The following is a 21,578-nucleotide window of genomic DNA, read 5'->3' as shown; positions in this document are numbered from 1 at the left end:
TCCCAAGTAAAAAAGGAAACACTTAAATCACTATAGAATTTACAACTTTTCTAGAGTATATTCATATTGTGTTTTTTTTAGAATGTTTACTTAATTAAATTTGGACCTGTATATTAACCTCATCCTTTATTTACCCACTGCACTGTGCTAAATATAATTTCCTCAGAAACTTATATTCAATCTTGTGTTTTTGCCAAAGGCAGAGAGAAAACATAACTACCTCACTCTTCTTTCAGAATCCGTTTAGTTCCAGAAGATGTTTCTTCCCCACACCTGCTGCCACTTTAGAGTTAGTTGGCCACCACAACATGTCTGTGAAGCTGCAGGTCAGTGTTCTGGCCATTACACAAACTTGATCTGAACCCTTTCGCTTATCATAGGATAAAAGTTCTTAATGCCCCAACTTCATATTTAAGGACCTCTGGATTTACCTACCTACTCACTCACCTATTATTGTACATCATGACTCCTTTTCTCCAGCCTGGTCTCTTCCATGTCTCCCAAACTTATCTTGTTCTTTCTTGCCTATGCCTTTTCTTGTATCATTCTCTTTCTCCTACAACTTTTGGTAAACCTATCTAAATCCTTTCTTAACTATTTTTCCACAGAGAAGCCTCCACTAGCCACCTCAATCCATAATAATTCTTTCTCCTGCAGTACTGAAAATCTGTACCACTCCACTCTTCTGGTACTCATAATATAGGAGGAAGGCCTTGCATTACTAATTAGGTGTTGCCATCTTACTTCCTAGGTAGTTAAAAGCTTCTTCAAACAGAAAAGGAAAGGTATATCAGAGAAGACGTATTTGCAATAATAAATAACTTTTTTAATCAAAATAGGAATTTATAGAAATCTGTGTAAGTAGAAGCACTATGAAATATCTGTCTTATTTTGAATGAAATGCAGATTCCAGAAGAAAAGTATAAAATACATGTCAAATTCATTCATAAGCAAGCTACTGCAGCAAATCAAAGCAAAAATACTAAAGGTATTCAATGTGGTTAATTTATAAAAACAAAGCCTTAAAATACAGTAAAATCTTTACAATACTTTGAAATGAGAATGATCATGATATCTTTTATTATTATATTTTCATCGGTTATCTTATGGCAAAGCACTTTAAAAGTGGTAAAATTCAAAGATGTTAATGCAGTTTTCTTTTACAAAAAGACAATTCTCACAAATTTGCTGTTCATTTCTGTGATAAGTTCCTAAGAAGTATTTACCTGATGTTTCTGAAAACATAAACATTCTGAGTTTGCTCATATAAAGAGAATAGTATACAGTGAAAAAGTTACTGCTTTGTAAAAGAAAGTTCTTAAGGAGAAAATCATTTAAAATGGATGTTTGGACGTATTTACATCATTACATGATTGTTGTTGCCCAAAATCGGTATCACCTATAATGCTTGTATCTATGCCATTAAAAAACTTAAACTAGAATTTTCTGTTTAAAACAATCCTTCAATAAGAACCTGCTGTATAAAAAAATAAATTCTAAAATTCTAAAAAAAAAAATTCTTCATTTGGAGCATTTTAATGAGTTACTTTGTTTAAAAAATGGTTGCTATTCAAGAAAACAATGATTGATTTCATAAACAATAGAAATTTAGTAGTCAAATTGCAAATTTGCAAAAAGTTGCAAAATTGCAAATTTTTTATTAAAAAAATTATAAATTTGGTGGAAGGCATTTAAAACTGAGTATCAACATTTAGAAAAAAAAATTTCCATTTGGATCTACCAAAGGAATCTTTTTCACCTATGACAACTATTAAAACCAAGTATCAAAGCAAACTGAACTTAGAAAATCAGACTTTTTGAAGTACTATACGAACTGTTAAAAATTTTTCAAAAATAAAGCACATTCAGTCATACTGATGTCATTAAAGTCTTACACTGTTAAAATATATGTATTTTTGTGTTTTATAATGTATTATAGTATTAGTGCACATACATAAATAACAAATATACATATATTGGGGATATGTGCTCAAACTTAAAAAAAAATCTGGATGGGTATAATATCAGAAGTCTGGGGATTCCTGGTTTTAGGAATTATTTGTTTTTATGCTTGTGTTTGGAATCAAATATAAAACTCATCTGCTTCTATTGATCCTAATGTCATGGCAGTTTTCTTCAACATCTCCTGATCTGCTTCTTCCTTGCCATTTCTATAATTTGCACTCTAGTTGATGCCTTCATCTGCTGTCACTCAGGTAACCAAACTAAAGTTTCTTCTTCCTCCCTCTCCCAGATAAGGTGGTCTTGAAAAGGCTTCAAAATGTTAGGACCATGAAGCATTTAAGATGGTAGTATAAATAAAAATGTTTCTTTAAACCTATTCTTTTGACATATACATTATTGCAAACCCATGTTTACATCATTTCATATAATAGATTAGGGAATACTGGAAAGAATGCTGGGTTGAGAACAGGATTTAGGCCCTTCTTCTGCTTCTATAAACCTCAACTCCACTGGAGCTTGATTTTCTGATCTATAAAATAAGGGATTATTGGATTAAATAATTTCTAAAGTGACTCTCAGTCTTAAAATTATAAAAATGCATTAATGTATATAAATTACACATATTTGATGTTTTAAAATAACTAGAATCATGTACTTAGTGAACTATTTAAGATACCTCTTTTGGGGCTTTTGAAAAAAACAATTATTTAAATATGAGTAATTGTCTCCTGTTTAATAAACCTGATTGCATTTTTATACATTAAAATTTTAGGTAACAATGTAAATGTTACTTAAATTAGCAAGCAGTTTTTTTCTGAAGCGGAAGGCAATCATAAATACAGTAAAACTATCAACTTAGAGTATTATCAGATTTCAAAATTAATTGGTGGTTGCCATGCCAATAAAAGCACAACCCTGCCCTACTATCAATATTTTAAAATAAGTAATGAAATATTATGGCCAACAGAGAAGTGCTATTGTTACAGTTCTAGCCTCTAAGATAGACCCTGAAGCAGAATTCAAGTATATGCAAGATTTATTTGAGCATAGATTCCTACACAGAGAGCTAAATGTAAAATATGACTCAGCAGAAAGAGTACTGGAGTCAGTCAAGAGAACAGGTCACAATACAGGCTATGCTACAAACTGAGCAAGTTACTTAAGCGTCAGTAAACATTGCTGAATGAATGAATTAATGAATCTCTCTGGTTTTTGGTTTCATCATTTATTAAAAAATTAGATTGGACTTAATATCCTCTACAGTTCTTTACAGCTAAATTTTCTATGAGCTAATATTTTATCTGGGAAAATATAAACTACTTTAAGCAGTAATATGTTGATAATTCTAATTATGTATTAAAGACACTCTACAGAATCAGCTTTCAGTGAATAATAAGTGCCTCAATGATCGTGATATGCTTTTAGAACTCATTTCAAAGTTAAGTCCTATAACTGACTTTAAAGGCACGTATATGTCTGCTCCTGACAACACACAGATTGCAAGATACTCAGGATATTAAGATCTTCATTTATGTTGGATACTATGGTGTGAGTAACTATCAATGTTCATCTCTTTTGAGATGACTGCTCTTCCATATGCCCAGGTATACCGGCCTTTCCTGAGATACGCAACTTACTGATGTTGACAGCCCGTTTGTTTGTTTGTTTGTTTGTTTTTGCAGTACGCGGGCCTCTCACCGCTGTGGCCTCTCCCGTTGTGGAGCACAGGCTCCGGACGTGCAGGCCCAGCGGCCATGGCTCACGGGCCCAGCCGCTCCACGGCATGTGGGATCCTCCCGGACCGGGGCACGAACCCACGTCCCCTGCATCGGCAGGCGAACTCTCGACCACTGCGCCACCAGGGAAGCCCTGACAGTCCTATCTTTTGGAGGCTTGCTCTTGGTCCCTTGAGCTTAACTATCTCAAGTTTATTTATTATATATTTTATGCTTGAAATAATTCTGGGTCTTTTATCTCTTCAAAGTGACTGTAGAACTTCAACAGTTGAACCAAAGTAAAGTGTTTCCTACTCAAACAGATTATTAAAAAAAAAACACAGAGGAAGTGAAAACATTTCTGAGGCGGTGATATATAAGAATTATTAACCATGAGTAATAATTTCAAGATAAATGCCAGAGGAAAAATATCAAAGCTTTTACCCATTTCAACACAAGATTTATCTAAGGAATACAATCTTTACAAAATGATTTCAGAATCTGAAACTTTAATTTTAACATAAATCCCTCTTACTCCCAGTGCTAAATTTGTGGCACACTTGTCAAACATGTTTCTTTCATAGATAGTGAAATCTTTTCCCTTATACTTTTCTCACAATTAAACATCCTTCAGTTTCTTTTTTCTTACACATCGTCAAAGTATAATCTAAAAGTAAACATTTGATGGTTTCATCCCATGAATACATTTATTGATGTCTCCCCCATCTTACTGTACACAGTGGTAACCAATGGACCATGAAGTAAACAGCTTCAGACAATACACCTCATTGTTCCTTATTTTTTAAGAGTCCAGCAAGGATAATACATCTCTAAATAGAATTTTTTTTAAAGAAAGAAATGGCTAGACATCAGATAGAAATGTCTATGGACTTACTTATCCTTCCTTTGTACTGGCAGACATACCAGTCCCCCTTAGGGGACTCAGACTACTAAGTGTTGGAAACAAAGGGATGAAAGTTAGTCTTTGCCCACCAAACCTAATTACGTCGTAGTTGGAGAGACTATCAAACCACAGACAGAATATAGATTAGTGCTTTGTAATGGTGGAAAAACTTAGGTGGGGCAAGTCATATGCAATCAAGATGGAGTTGTGCAGAGACAGGAGAGCTTCTATTCAAGCAGAAAATATGGGAACACAATTTTGAAACTGCTTCTCACTTATGTCTTGTTCTTAAGCTGATATGGTTATATTTAAAAACCTTTTAACCAGCAATACAAAGTGGATTTGAATACCAAGATGAGGAATTTGCCAAATTAAGTATTTGGGAAATTTCTTCCAAGTAGCCTAGGGAGGAGGGGACATGGTCCCAGTTTTGAGAAGGCTTTAGTGGAATGTTAATAGTTCTAAACTTATTCCTATTAGCTACAAATAATAAAATCTGGGAGATGCGCTGGTCTTATGACCACGATGAATATATACTCTAACTTCTCAGGGGAGATCAACACTTGCCCCAGTGAAACAGGGTGGGCATAACGATCTATTGTGGCTGGTTCTTTTATTGCTGATTATTTTTTGCTCCTTTTAAGATGCTATTGCAGTAGGATAGCCTTGGGCCTCCTCTTGTTTGGAAGTTTATGTCCCCTACCTCCTCCCACCTCCTTCCTCTACTCCCCCAAGGAAGGTCAAGCAGATTTAAAAATAGGGTGAAGTCCCAGGAAAAAAAGCTTAAGGAAGGCCAACTTCTAGTCTGAACAAAAAAGATCTTTTTAATTTATACACTGACCCCAAAGGATGGGGATAGAGTTTTCTCTGAGATCAAGGTAGGCTCATTAAAACATTTGTAGAGCTCTAGCAGTAACGCTTTTAATTACTGGTTGGCATTTTGTTGACTACTCCCGGGTCTCTCTTTCTTTTTTTCCCCTAAATTAAACAAGTGAACAAAAATCTTTATAACATCTATTTTTCTCTTGATTAATAAAAAGTATACATGTTCTTGGATTAAAAAGAAACAAATTAGGAAGATACATATATAGACCCATGAAACTAAACATTATTGCACATCATCAGTACTTGGATATTCCAAAGATATTTAAAACTCTTGTGTCTAGAATGGAACTTATCTTCTTTCTATATCCTCCTCTTCCCCCTATAATCACTGCTCACTTAGTGAACAGCACTACCCTAAGTGGTTACTTCAGCTCAGATGCCCAAGAATATACTTGATTCCTCCCTATCTTCCTTACCTCCATCCAATCAATAACGTAATCTGAGATTTTAGTTCCTGATTATTGTGTGTGTGCTTTTATTTAAAACTTGTATTTTCTTTTTTCAGAATCATTTCTGATATTAATAGGATTTTCATAATAACGATATGAACAATAGTGTGCTAATTTTTACTTGTTTCTTCAGGTCAGTCCTATTTTTTTCTGTAATAACTCTGTGTAAATTCTTTGTTTGGATCACTTCTAAATCAGCTGGCATACTTCTTTTATTTGTTTTCCTGATAAAAGATGTAGCTGGTTTGTTTTCCAAGTATTTGGACTATTTACTTCTGTTGCCCTCTCTCACAGACTATAGGGCCTGGCAGCTGTATTATTAAATAATATTTTTCCCTTTAAAAACTCCAGACATTATTTATTTATTCTGGCATTTGTTACAGTGAAGAAGTTCACTGCAGACCTGATTTTATTCTTTCCTTTGTGAGAATCCTGTTTGTTCTACAGGAGTCCTGCATCTGTAGGAATTTTTCTTTATCCTGAAAACTGAAATAAGATACAGCTGTATGTAATTATGAATTGAAAATTAATGTTTAAAAATTATTTCCTTCACTGATTTGGATTTTCCTGGAGCTAATCTGCTGTTGATCACCTTTACCTCACTTTTAGTTTAGTAGTTTCATCTCCATACAATATTTTACTTCCATACATTCCTGAGGTTGTCCCTTCTTTACAATTTCACTTCCAGTTTCATGGAAGATACCATAGACTCAACCACAGCAAGAACATAACTGATCCTTTTTTTAAAAACTGTCTTATCTTACCATGTAACTGATGGTAATTGGTATTAGTCTCTTTATTCATCTTTACCTAGAGTATTTAGAACAGAGAGCTCTTTTACTAATGGGTAAACAGGTCTCTGTCAAATCCTTCAAGCCCAAACAGAGAAGGTAAAAGTTTATAAGTTTGATTTGTTAGATGAATGGCCCATGAGGCAGTAAATTATGAGGAAGCTGCAGTGGGAGACAAAACTTTACAAAACTTTCTGACCTCTGGGTATTGGGGCAGGCTGCATTTAGTTTGGGTCATACAGTCATTCTCTCAATGGAAGGAATGCTCTCATGCAGAGCCATACATCCCATTTTTAATGTAGGTATAACACGATTCCTGTTCTGTTGGTTCTGCTGCACACCTAGTGCATTTTCAAGAAGCACCAACAAGAATGAGATTGGTCACATACCAAATGCCCCACCACCTGCTATTTCCTCCAGCCCCTATGGTTAGAAGCTTGTAGGGGGAGTGGCGTATTACTGGATAGCACTGGAAGGTCTCTCTTTTATCTCTCTCTCATTTCCCTATTTAATCACATTCAGTTAATCGACTGTTAATAAGTCCTCATCCTAGTTAACAGCATTTACAAGGAATTTTTTCCAAATTTTATATTATTTTTGTCATTTCATTAGGAATCTAAAATATTTAATTAACTTAATGGATTTTGGAGTGTATGAATTCAATCACGAGCCTATGGAAAGCTCACTAATGAACAGATTAAAAATAATAATGAGGTAGGGGCATCATATAAGAAATGTGTCATCTTCTTGCGTTGAGGTAAAGAAGTTACTGGAAGCCAAGTGCCAAGTAAGTAAGGTCTTAGAAGCCAGCACAGATCTTGCTCAACTTACAATGGGGTTAAGTCCCAATAAACCACCGTAAGTTGAAAATATAAGTCGAAAATGCATTTAATACACCTAACCTCCCAAACATCGTAGCTTAGCCACGCCTACCTTAAAAATGCTCAGAACACTTACATTACAGTTGGGCAACGTCATCTACCACAAAGCCTATTTTATGATAAAATGTTGAACATCTCATGTAATTTATTGATTACACTGAAAATGAAACAGAATGGTTGTCTGGGTACAGAATGCTTGTAAGTGTATTGGTTGTTTACTCTTGTGATGGCATGGCTGACTGGGAGCTATGGGGAGCTGCTGCTTGCTGCAGCTGCCCAGCATATGAGACAGTATCACATGGCATATCACTAGCCTGGGAAAAGATCAAAATTTGAAGTACAGTTTCTACTGAATGGTATGCTTTCACACCATTGTAGAGCTGAAAAATCGTAAGTTGAACCATCGTTCAGTTGGGGACTATCTGTACATGGAACATCTGGCTCTAAGAATGAAGTTTCCTCTTGGAATAAAGCAGAGGAAAAAATATCGTCAGTGGATAAGAAAAATTAATAATTTCTACTTGAACAACTCAAGGTTTAGAAAATCTGAAATTCATGAAAGAACAGAATAAGCTTAAGAGGTAGGTTTTGATCTCACTGTGAAAAACAGAAATCCGAACAGTATGACTTCAGAGTTCACACATTTCACCAGACAGGTTACAGGCCTGCCTTAGGCCTTAAGCCTGATCATTTTTCTAAGAACCATGCCAAACCGATGAACCTATATACAGCAAGTACGATCATTATCCCCATTTTACAAATGATAAAACTGACACAGAAATTATGTAACTTGCCCAAGATGACAGAGTGGCAAGCTGGGATACTCACAGTTGGAAAATGGGAGGGGAGTAGGTGGGGGAACAGATGAGCGATTAACTCAAACCCAGCAAATAATGTTAGTCCCTTGCTAACCCAAAGCGTGATCAGGGAACGGCACCATCAGCGTCACCTCAGAGCGGCTTAGAGATGCAGACTCTCAGGCCTCACCCCAGAACTACTGAGTCATAACTTGGACTTTAACAAGATCCCCAGGTGATCTTTATGTACATTAAAGTATGAGCAGCGCTGTGTTTGTCCTACTTCTTGTAGAGGAGAAAGAGCATGATCTTTTTTTTTTTTTTTTTGCAGTCTGTGGGCCTCTCACTGCTGTGGCCTCTCCCATTGCGGAGCAGGCTCCGGATGCGCAGGCTCAGCGGCCATGGCTCACGGGCCCAGCCGCTCCGCGGCATGTGGGATCTTCCCAGACTGGGGCACGAACCCGTGTCCCCTGCATTGGCAGGCGGACTCTCAACCACTGCGCCACCAGGGAAGCCCAGAGCATGATCTTAAGCTGTATGAAAGATGGATAGAAATGTACCACTTGGGAACTAGGGCTTGCACCAGTAGAAAGTATTGAAAAATTCAAAAGTGACATTGGGATTGTCACTGCGTTATCAAAGGTCAGTCAAAGCCTGGAGAATTCACAAAACTTAGCAAATGTGAGGTTTTAGAAGAGTATACATGATGGACTATGTGTTGGTCTTTCCTGGATCGCTTAGGGCACATGTCCGGGAAGCACCAGCAGCAAAGCACCAGTAGCAGCAGTTCAGTTAGAAATTGGAAGACTATTCTCCACATAAAGCTAAGATGGGAACAGAAGGTGAAATCTCTCCAAGGAGGCAGGAGTTAGAGGCCCAAGAAAATTCAGAGTAGGAAGAAGCAACAGCAACAAAAGTAGTGGAAACGCAGAGATTAAAAACGAACAGGAGAAGGGGCGGGCTTTAGAATTTGAGTAGGAGATAGAAAACAATACAAAACCATGAACTCTCCCTTGAGGGATTAATTATTTTGATAACTGAATGGAAACCCTGTTCACAAGAAAAAAAGAAAAAGGATATATCCCTTCACAGATGCTATGATTTCACACATTTACAACAGAAGTCAAGTACTGTCTCTCATCTACTCTAAAAACACTTCAGTCGTTCCCATTAAAGTCATGTGTCACTTTCTAAAATACTCTTACTTTACAAAGGTTTGACTTCTTGTCTTTCTGTCTCTACACCAGAATTAAACTACACAATAGCAGGGGCTTTTTTTGTTTTTGCTTATTTTGTTTTTTCCAGAGCTTAGTGCCTAGCACACAATGGGGACTAAATAAATATTTGCTGAAGTCATAGTTCAAGAATAGATTGCCAAGAACACAAGTGCCAAAGGAAAAATGGAATGAAAAATTAAGAAGTTTTAAATACTTGAATATAGACTCTAATTAGAATGCAAGCTCCATGAGAACAGGTATTTTTACCACTTGCTGAATGTAAGGATGGATAAAGTAGAAAGTTCAATATAATGTACCTAATTTCACTGATTCTAATATACATTTTTTCATATTTCTGTAACTCTGAAATCAGATTATGTTTTACATTCAATGTTATCTTTGAATCCACGTCAGCCTGGTAATGGTCATGATGTAGTTGTCATTCTGCATGCACGGACATTCAGAGACAACATGAAAACTTGCAAAAGGGTATATTGGTGACGCAGAATAAAATCCAGGAGACTAGCAGAGCACTCTCTTAACTCTTGGATATCAGATGGTATAGGAAGGGTATAGGGTAATTAATCTAATTTAACAATACCCCTGAAGCAGGAGTCAAAAGTTGATTAAACAGAACTTATTATAAAGCCAGCTTAAGCTTTTAAAAGCCCAGTACCAGTGACTTTTAGTTCTTTTATTAATTATTTTAGGAAATGCTGCATCACCGACACTTTTGATGCCACTGAAGACAAAATGGTGTAGAAAAATAGACACTGATGACTGGAAAGGAAAAGCAATTCTAGAGTAGGCTTCTGAATGTGAAGAAGTTTTAGATATACCTTAGCCAATTAAGTTTGCTTATAGTTTTCCTATTTTATGTATGTACCAGAGTGATCACTCATAAAAATCTGTTTTAATTCAGTCTAAAAGTTCTTTAAATAAACATGAAATAAAAATTCTAGGTGAGAGAAAGCACTGCATGACTTTTCTGTTACTCTGATGACTTCCTTCCTCAAGGTAGATAGCAGTACGCTGCCTGAACAACTATACCCCTAGGGGGAGCTCAAAGTACATCTTTCTTTATTCCACCCCAAAAAAGGGCAATGAGAGACTGCCAAGGACCCATTAGTGAGCCATGGTACTACGTATTGCTTCCCAACAAAATGGTAAAAACATCAAATGTTCTTGTATCTACAGGTGAGGTCTTAGATCTTTTGTCATTCCCTTCTGGATTTACTCTTCACTCACAGAGCATGTGCAAAAAAAAAAAAAAAAAAAAAAAAAAATCTGCCTCCTATCTTGGGAAGGCTATTAAGAAAACAGATGAGAAAATCAGGAGACAACCAAAGGAAAAAGTGGCATGGGACAAACAGCCTGCTTCTAGTCTAGGCAAAAAGAGTCCTTTTTCCAGGGCTGAGTTCTACATGGGGCTTTGGAACAAAAGCCTTTAGCAATAAAAAGCAAGTATATGTCCAAGATGCGCTTGGGAATCTATAAGGGTGGTGGCAGCAGGCTCTAGTCTAGCAAATGTGGAATTAGAATCCTCTGTATGAATTGCGTAGAAGTACAGCTAAAGATTAATTTTAAGAACTTTCTTTTTTGCCAGCATAACAGAATCTTAAGCATTGCCACCTTAGTAAATATAAAAGCTTATAATCAATATACTATTTTTAGGGGGAGAATAAAGGCCTGTTTTAAATGTAGACAATATGTAAGTAGTAAACTGTTTTACCTGGAATGATCCAAGAATATCCTTTAAGGGCTCTTCATAAAACTCATCTCTTCCAAAGAACAGCAGCAACTCAAAGAAACTCCTAGAAAGAATAAGTGAATGATAACTTTCATTGCTTCTCTGAATTTTTGCCCCAATTTAAAAGTCTCAAGAGATAACAGTTACATAATATCAGATATTTAGTTTTTAAATAGTTGGCTTTGAAAAATTATATTGATCATTTAGGATTCATGTTATGTTTTCAGTAAAATTATAATAAAAAGAAATACACTGAAATTCTATACCTATAGAATGAACAATTACGTTACTTATGTCTACCAGTGTTCACAGTGGGGGAAAAAACGCAATGGTATACCAGGTGGCAAAAATGTGGCTATACATTTAACAATGATTCAAAATGGGCACATAGTCCACCTTCACCCCAATACAATGGACCCCAGAGAAAACTCAAAATCTGATTTTTTTCAAAGAGATACAAGGGGTGGTAAAATTGGCCCAAAAATATAAGAGGCACAATGAAAATCTCAGCCAACATTTATATTATAGCAATATCACCAATTTTATACCTAATAAATGACACATGGTCCTCAAACCCTAGGCTTACCTTGATTATCCCATTTATGATAAGTTGTCCAAACTCTGTGGTTCCTCCTTTTTAAATAAATTGTTTGGAAAATACTGTTACTAAGTACTTTATGTGCCTTTAACAATTCATGAGTTCACACAGGCAGAAATATAACTTATTTCCTAATCATAAGCATGGAAAACTATTAAAAATTATTTAATATTATTTAGTAATCCTAAAGTATCACAAATGACGAATCCCTGAAAATTTTTAAATTTTATTAACCTAGAAGACTCAACTAGGAATACCTGAAGTTGTATTTTTTTAAACACTTCTGGAGCCTTTGTTTGAGGCATAATTGACATACAACAATATATTAGTGTCAGCTGTAAAACATAATGATTCAACATTTGTATATATTGTGAAATGATCACAGTAAGTCTAGTTAACATCCATCACCATACACAGTTGCAATTTTTTTCTTGTGATGAGAACTTTTAAGATTTATTCTCTTAGCAACTTTCAAATATGCAACATAGTATTATTAACTATAGTCACCATGCTGTGTATTATTAATACATCTCCATGATTTATTTATTTTATAACTGGAAGCCTGTACCTTTTGTCTCGCTTCGTGCATTCTGCCTACTCCCCACCCCCCACCTCTGGCAACCACTAATCTGCTCTCTGTATCTATGAGCTTGGCATTTTGGGGGTTTCTTGGGGGTTTTTTGTCTTAAAATACAACATATAGGTGAGCTCATACAGTACTTGTCTTTATCTGACTTATTTCACTTAGCATAATGCCCTTAAGTTTCATCCACGCTGTCACAAATGGCAATACTGCATTTTTTAATGGCTAAATAATGTTTGATTGTGTATATATACCACATCTTCTTTATCCACTAATCCACTGATGGACACACTTAGGTTGTTTCCACATCTCAGCTCTTGTAAATAACGCTGCAATAAACATGGGGTGCATATGTCTTTTTGAGTTAGTGTTTTCATTTTCTTTGGATAAATACTGAAGTGGAATTGCTGTATCATATGATAGTTCCAATTTTAATTTTTTGAGGAACTTCCAGACTGTCTGCACCAATCTACATTCCCACTAAGAGTGTACAAAGGTTCCCTTTTCTCTGCATACTTGCCAACATGTGTTATTGTCTTTTTACTTTTTGCCTTTAGTCAAAGCAAGTCACTAATAAAGACAACTTTTTAAATACAAATGCAAATGCAGAATATAACTGAGAATTTTAAAATTATATAAAAGACCTAAGTTTTACACAATAATTACAAAGACCCTTCTAAATACAGTATAGTAACCATACTCCATAAACTGATATATTTATAAATTTGACTACTTAAAATTTTTAAATGTCAACAGAACAAAACCACATAAAAGCAGTCAAAAGCAAAATGATACACTGAGAATCTTTGCTGATTTCCTTAATTAAAAAGCTTATACAAGTAATTTTTGTTTTTTAAAAAAAAGTTAACAACCTAGTAGAAAACTGGGAGAGAAGACCACAGAAAAGAAACGCAAGTGGATTTTTTTTCAAATATGAAAAGATTCTCTACTATAATTAAATAAGTGAAATTATAAAGATGAAGTGTCACGTCTCCTATCATATTACAAAAATAAAAATGTTGATATATCCCACGATGGCTCTGAAATACAGAAATAGGCTCTGCTATCTAGTTGGAGGGATGATAAGTGGTACTACTTTCAAAGGCAACACAGTAATAGTCAACAAAATTTTAAACGCACACATACCATTAGACTTACCATTTCCATTTATAAGAATTTAATCCTCCAAATAATAGACACATAAGTTCAAAGACACACATATATATGGATATGCATCCACAGATGGTTTGTAGCAGTAAAACAATGGAAACATACTAAATGTCTACCACAGGGGACTGGTTAAATTATAATATACCCATGAAGTGAAATATAATACAAATATTAAGGAGAATATTAGTGAGAATATATTTACATCTATATGAATAGATAAGGGGAAAATTCCAGCACATATTGTTAAACAAAGGTAGAGAAATCCATTCATTACATTATCACTGGTGTAAACGAAGGGAGAGAGTAGAAGGCACATGTACACCAATGTATATTGCCAGAATACTAGAGGGTTATGCAACAAACTGGTAAAAACAGTTGCCTTTACATAGGGGAAACAGAAACTAGGGGTCAGGGATGAAAAGGAGAATTATTTTTCATTATCAACCATTATGTATTTATTTTACCATCAATAAGTAAGTATAAAATAGCACCATCAATGTACTTCTGGAATCTTCTCTATCCCTATTAATAAAGCATTAATTCACATCTATCTCATCCTTAAACTTCTAATAGACCCTACCTCTTGTCTTGCTATTCCACATTTACCTAAAATCCATGTTCAACATGGCTGCCATTGTTATCTTCCTAAAACACAGAATGATCTACTTACAGACTTACCACTTGCTGTGTAGATTTTACCATCTAAAGCAAAGACCTTCAGCTGACACATTTGTTTTATATAGATCAAATATTTTTTAAAAATATTTTAGTTTCCAATATTTAAAAACTGTGGTATTTCAGATTAAATGTAGATTTCTCTGAGCTCTTGATAAAGAGGAACCCCTGTAACACAGAGCTTGCATCTCTCCATAGCAAAATAAGCTGAGCAGCTACTGCCTTTAGTCAGGGCATGGACCTCTTTTCCAATTTGCCAGTCTCCATCCATCTCCCATTTCCCCAGCACACTGCCTACTTGACTTATTTATTACTTATATTCCCATCCTATTTTACTTAGGTATTTGAGATCACTGATGAAGAGGAGGAAATTCAGATTCCTTATTTTGACATAAGAACCTTTATGTCTGATCCAAAACTACTTTTACACACATAGCAATTACCAAATTCCATGCCCAAATTGCAGCAAACTTTCCTACATAGCCTAAAACTCCTGTGTGCTTAAAGGTGTTTGGATCTGTTGCTTCCTCAAGACCTATTTATACGATTCCACCTAGGAACTTAGCCTAAAAACTCCCTTCCTTCTCTCCAGACTAATATATAGGTGATTCTTCTGTACTATCATAGTACTGTACTTTGCATATACCACTATTATAACATGTTGAAACAAGGAGGTGTTAACTTTGTACTAGGTACAATGGGGTAGTAGAAATTGCATCATTACATTGAGTAGATAGTACTGACTGGTAGACCACTTAATTCTATTGAAGGAGGAAGAGATATAAAGGTTTTTAGTAGAAATAAAATATGCTATGGCAGTAAATTTAGAGATGAATGTGCAGATTAATATGACCTTGTAGATAATCTAAATATGCAGAATTATGTCTGTATTATGTGAACATGAAAGGGGAGCCAACATTACAAGAGATCTGTATGTGCCTCACTATCAGCTACCTCAATAACAAGGCCCAAGTCCATTATAATGACATTAAAATGAGAAAAACTACATGCAAAATAAGTAGAGTAAATAATGATAAAACAATATGGTCTAGCTAACTGCCTGAGGGTAAGATTCAGCAAAGTCAACAAGTATTTACATAGTAGTGAAATCACTAAGGGAAAAACCTAGAGTATATGTAGAAGTAGAAACTTCTTGTCTCAGACCTGTTGAATTTCCTATTGCCTAGTGTAAAGGATCAACGAAATGTTTAGAGATCAAACTGTCTAGCTCTCAAGGAGGCAAACTCTACAAGATGCAGGGTAAATGAGTCCACAATAGAACAAGGTAGGACCCCAAAATATATATAGCAGTCTAGAGCAGGAAGGCCTGTTGTTGTATAATACATGAGATAAGAATAGTTAGCCATATTTAAATTGTTAAAAAACAAAGACAAAAACAAACAAAAAAAGCCCCAAAACAAAACACCCAAGAGAATATTTCCTAACAAGTAAAAATTATGTGAAAGGGGCTTCCCTGGTGGCGCAGTGGTTGAGAGTCCGCCTGCCGATGCAGGGGACACGGGTTCGTGCCCCTATCCCGGAGGATCCCACATGCCGCGGAGCGGCTGGGCCCGCGAGCCATGGCCGCGGAGCCTGTGTGTCCGGAGCCTGTGCTCCGCAACGGGAGAGGCCACAGCAGTGAGAGGCCCGTGTACAGCAAAAAAAAAAAAAAAAAAAAAAAAAAAATTATGTGAAATTTAAATATTACTGTCAATAAGTACATTATTATTCAAACAGAACCACACCCATATATTTACATATTGACTATGGTTGCTTTCATACTAGATAATAGAACTGAGTAGTGGCAACAGAGACCTTATGAGTTAAGCCTAAAAATACTTGCTATCTGGCCCTATACTCACCCATGGTCTACAGACACACTGGGTTTCAATCTCAGCTCCACCATTTCCTTGATATGTGACCCTGGGCAAGTCACTTAATATCTCTGTGCCTCGGTTTCTTTTTTTGCGGTACGCGGGCCTCTCACGGTTGTGGCCTCTCCCATTGCGGAGCACAGGCTCCGAACACGCAGGCTCAGCGGCCATGGCTCACGGGCCCAGCCACTCCACGGCATGTGGAATCTTCCCGGACCGGGGCACGAACCCGTGTCCCCTGCATCGGCAGGTGGACTCTCAACCACTGTGCCACCAGGGAAGCCCTCGGTTTCTTTATTTATAGAACAGGAATAATAACTGTAGCTACCTCTTGTAAAGCACTTAAAACAAATCCCTGGGGGTGCTATAGGTGCATGCTAATAATAATATAGTACTACTACTTCTATTATTAACATTGACATCAAAGTTTCCTTCAACAATCTAAGAAGAAACCTGAGGTCTTCACAGATTTGTTCTTCTCAGCTCTGCATATGTGAATTTTGTTGATATGTATGACACCAATTTTTCCTCACTTAAATTATGAAGATTTTTTAAGATATCTAACTAAATTCATCAAAATGTTTCTTTCCAAAAATTTATTATTGTATAATGTTATATTGGTTTTTAATGTTGAATGTTTCATATAGTGTTTAATGTTTGTGTAATAAAATATTTAGTATAATGCTTAATATGTCATAGTCTGTATATTAACCAATTATAATTAATATTAGTCCAAATTATGGGTTACCTACAGTTCATTCACCTAAATTGAAACAATTACTCAAAATAGAAATACCTAGGTAAAATGATTTATATAAAAACATAAATTATTTGCAGTGGGACAAGTATATTATAGATGGATGGCATGCCCTTTGAATTTCAAAAATTATACCTTTTACCATCATTTTTATTTGACTTTCATCATCAGTATATTCCTATTAGCTATTTAAGTTTAAATAACTAGAATATCACTAAAGTCTCCATTTATGAAACAAACTATATTCTATCCTTGGGTTGCTTGGAATTCAGACCATATATTACAAGTGTTTACCAGACTTCACATATATTACAAGTGGTAATAAGGTACCAGACTTCTTAAAATACAAAGGCACACATAAATAGATTGTTAATTATGACCAGAATTACTTTTCTTTTTTGGGTCTCTGAAGCAGATAAGTAATTTTCACACTAAAATACAAGAATGTGGATTTGTGCATTTATCTGCCATAGGAAAATTCCACTAAATTATGATGCTTAACTATCCAAATACAAGAAATCCACTTACCAATTTAAGCCAAAGAAAATTAGGTTTGTTCTACATGAATTAAATAAGAATAGAATAAAATGTTATTGCCCACACTTTAAACACTCATTTTTAACAATTTCTTCTACACTTACTAATTCTAAATCTTTGATCATATAGATGTTTCAACTCAGCAGTACTTAATCTTTTTTTCCCCCCCTTTGGCCACACCCGTGCAGCATGTGGGATCTTAGTTCCCTGACCAGGGAACGAACCCGCACCCGCTGCAGTGGAAGTGTGGAGTCTTAACCACTGGACCACCAGGGAAGTCCCAGCACTACTTAATATTAACAAAGAGCATTTACTTTGTCATACTCAAGCATTCCAATGCATTTATCTTCAAAATACTTTCTTCAGTAATGTCTTTAGTGAGGAAAGAAGAGGTTCATAGTTTTTTTTTTCAACTATATACTGATAAACTGTACATTATTTTCTCTAAAGTATGACAGACTAGTACCCTTAGCGATTCACCATCTGAAAACAAGTAAAATGCTGGATAAAATAGCTGGCTTTTGCCTTGACTAAAACTTCAAACAGCTATACCAATATGCTCCTCCCACCAACTTCACCACATTTCTAAGACTGTTAAGGAAAACTGCCTGGTTGCACTTTGAACTACCCTGGAAAAGAAAAAAAAAAAAAAAAAATCTAGTTTTAAAATCCTCTCATATAGGTTGTCACCTGAATTCATATTACGTTCGTGGTCCAAAAATTCTCAAGCCAAGAATTTAGCTAAGATTGGTCCTGGACTAGTAGTATCTCCAGGTCCCTGCCAGAAACAAATGTAGAGCCTTTCTGAATATCCACTTCAAATTCAGGCCTCAATTTTTGCAAATAAATTTATTCCAAGAAAATACAAATTCACAATGTAAATAATAATGATGATGATAATAAAAACCACAGTATATAAGGAAACACAACACCATGAGCAAGAAGCAACAGAAAGTCCATGAAGACTTTATATATTTAAACCAGACCCAGAATATAAAATGAGGATAATATTAAGGAATAAAGAAATATTAAAATGATAAAAAACAATAGCAGTCCAAAAACTTATAGAAATAAAAAGTAAAATAAATGAAATTAAAAGCCAATGAACATATTTAATTGCAGATTAGACACAGCTGAAGAAAGAACTGGTAAACAGAAAGATCTGTAAAAAAATAAAGTGCAATACAGAGAGACAAAGAAATGGAAAATACAAGCAAGAGTTAAAGACATGAGGAATGGAGTGTACAAGTCTAACATGCCTAATCATACTTCAAAAAAAAAAAAAAAACAATGAGAGAATGAAGCTAAGACAAAAACTGGGTAAGAATTTTTCATAACTGATGAAAGATACCAATCCTCAGGTACAGAAAGCCCAGGAAATCTCAATGATTAATAAAAATAAATCTATACCTAGCTAATCACAGTAAGCTATAAAATGCCAAATACAAAGAACAATATATAAACAACCAGAGAATAATAAAGACTGTTTACAAAGACACAGGAAATTAAATTAGCAAGAGTCTAAGATGCAAATTAGTAAGCATATAGGCTAAAACATTTGACAGCATGAAGCAATAAGAATAACTTCATCTGGGCTTTTAAAAGTCATAGCAGGGCTTCCCTGGTGGCGCAGTGGTTGAGAGTCCGTCTGCCGATGCAGGGGACACGGGTTCGTGCCCCCAGTCCGGGGAAGTCCCACATGCCGCGGAGCGACTGGGCCCGTGAGCCATGGCCGCTGAGCCTGCGCGTCCGGAGCCTGTGCTCCGCAACGGGAGAGGCCACAACAGTGAGAGGCCCGTGTACCGCAAAAAAAAAAAAAAAGTCATAGCAAAAATACATGGCATCAATAACATTAAAGTTGGAAGGAGAAGTTTCAGCCTTAGTGTTCCAGTGTTTTTGAGCTGGAGGAAGATAAAGAGCATATAAAATATATACTTCAGTAAGTTAAGTATTAAATTCTCCTAATTTATAAATTTACATACCTTCAAGTTTTTCTGAAAGTAGAAAGTTGATTACAAAGTTAATATCTAGGAAAACCATGAAATGGCATGAGCAATGAAAAGGAACTTGCCAATATTAAAACATTTTTTAAAGCCTTTATTATTCAACTAGCATTATACTGACACATCAACAAATAGCCTAATGAAATCAAATGGAAAATCCAAAAATAGGACAACTGCATGTGAAAAATGAGTATATGACAAAAACAGCATCTCAAATCAGGGAAAATGTTTACTCCATATCAGGTAGCCCAATATTAAAAGACAAAATTGATTCACTCCAACTTCCAAACATAAGAAAAAATTCAAAATGGATAAAAAAACCTAAATATAAAAAATTAAACACTACAAATATCAGAAGTAATCACATATAACTTGGTTATAGAGAATTTTTTCTTAACTATGACTCAAAAGTCAGAAGCAACAGAACACTGATAAATTTTAATTACACTTTAAAATGTCTAAAAATATAAATGCCATAAGGAAAGCAAAACATAAATGAAAACACATACATTTGTAACTAACATCAGAGGAAGGGGTTAATATCCCTAATACATAAAGAGTTTATGAAAACTGAGAAGAAAAAGTCCAACTAACTTATAGAAAATGGGCTTGAGATAATATAAACAGGTAGGTCATGGAAAATGAAACAAAATAGTCTTTAAGGATATGCAAAAGGGTGTTCACCTTCACTCACAATAAGAAAAATACAAATTAAAACCACACTGACATGCCATTTATCTCCTATTAGCTTAGCAAAAAATCAAAAGTTTGACAACACAAAACTGTGGTGATGTCTGAGGTAAAGCTTTATTTTATGGGTGAGAATGCAAAATGGTACAAGCTGTATAAAGGGAACTTTGAGACTACTTAGCAAAATTACATATCTATTCATCCTTTGACACAGATTCTAGGAGCCTACCCCAAAAATCTACTGGCAAACATACAAAAAGATGTATGCCAATGGATATTACTCATAGCACTATTTGTAATAGGAAAACAACGGAAGCAATCCAAATATTTATCATTAGAAGGCATGTTGAATGAACTATGGTACATCTACACAATACTGTAAGATGTAAAAAGGAATTTGGACTATCTCTGTATCACTATGGAGTGATCTCCAAGATATAATATTAAGTGAAAAAAACAGAGTGTAGAAAAGTGTGTACCTGTTTATCTAAAAAAGGGCATAGGGGTATGGATATACATCTGTTGGAACTTGCTTTTCTATCCAACTAATTTGTTTTTAATAGGTTTAGGCAATTTACATATATTGCTTGGATTAAAACCTACCATGGGTTTGTTCTCCGTTCATTGCTCCATTTGATGCTTCTTCTACCTTCTTTTGGATTGAGTGATTTTATGATTCCATTTTATCTCCATTTTCGCTTAATATATCCATCTCTGTATTCAATGTTTTTAGTGATTACTCTAGGGTTTACTATGTATATAAGTCCTAGCCTACCTTCAAATGATATTATGCTGCTTTAAGTATAATAATCCTTGTGCTCTTTTTGTCATTCATTTAAATTTTACATGCTACAAACAATACTTCACTACAATTTTTGCTTTAATCTCAGCACTTAGAAAATATAACCCATAGGCTGGCTGCCAGTTTCTGTAAAAGTTTTACTGGAACACAGCCACATGCATTCATTTATGTTGTCTATGGCTACCTTAGTGCTACAAGAGCAGAGTTGAGTAGTTACTCTATGATCTGCAAGGCTAAAGTATCTGGCCTTAAAAAAAAAAAAAAAAAAAAAAAAAAAGTTTGCCAACCCCTGCATTAAACAGTTACGTTTCACAGTGACTAAAAAATTTTTAAATTCAATTTTACATTTACAGTTGGCTCTTAAACAACACAGATTTGAACTCTGAAGGTCCACTTATATGCAGATTTCTTTCAATAAATATGTACTAAAGTACTATGCAATCTGTGATTGGCTGAATCCATGGATGCAGAATAGCAGAAATGGAAGCCTGACTGTAAAGTTCTACATGAATTTTCGACTGTGTGGGAGGTTGGT

General features: G+C 35.2%; 1 protein-coding gene across 3 annotated transcripts in view; it reads right to left on the bottom strand.

Annotated features, from left to right (window-relative positions):
* The window catches only part of ZNF654 (zinc finger protein 654), a 95,113-nt gene that overhangs the window by 24,211 nt on the left and 49,324 nt on the right, over positions 1-21,578 (bottom strand). For 2 of the 3 annotated variants that reach the window (XM_081234270.1, XM_081234271.1), the window contains exon 3: positions 11,337-11,418. In XM_081234270.1, coding sequence (XP_081090396.1) covers positions 11,337-11,418 — 82 coding nt within the window. Of the gene's footprint in view, positions 1-11,336; positions 11,419-21,578 lie in introns of those variants that run through there. The other variant, XM_081234272.1, reaches the window with a different exon arrangement.

This window comes from Mesoplodon bidens, assembly GCF_964165515.1.
Source record: "Mesoplodon bidens genome assembly, chromosome: 5".
NCBI lineage: Eukaryota > Metazoa > Chordata > Mammalia > Artiodactyla > Ziphiidae > Mesoplodon > Mesoplodon bidens.
Note: the sequence above shows the minus strand (reverse complement) of the source record. Positions and strands in the feature narration are given on the sequence as shown.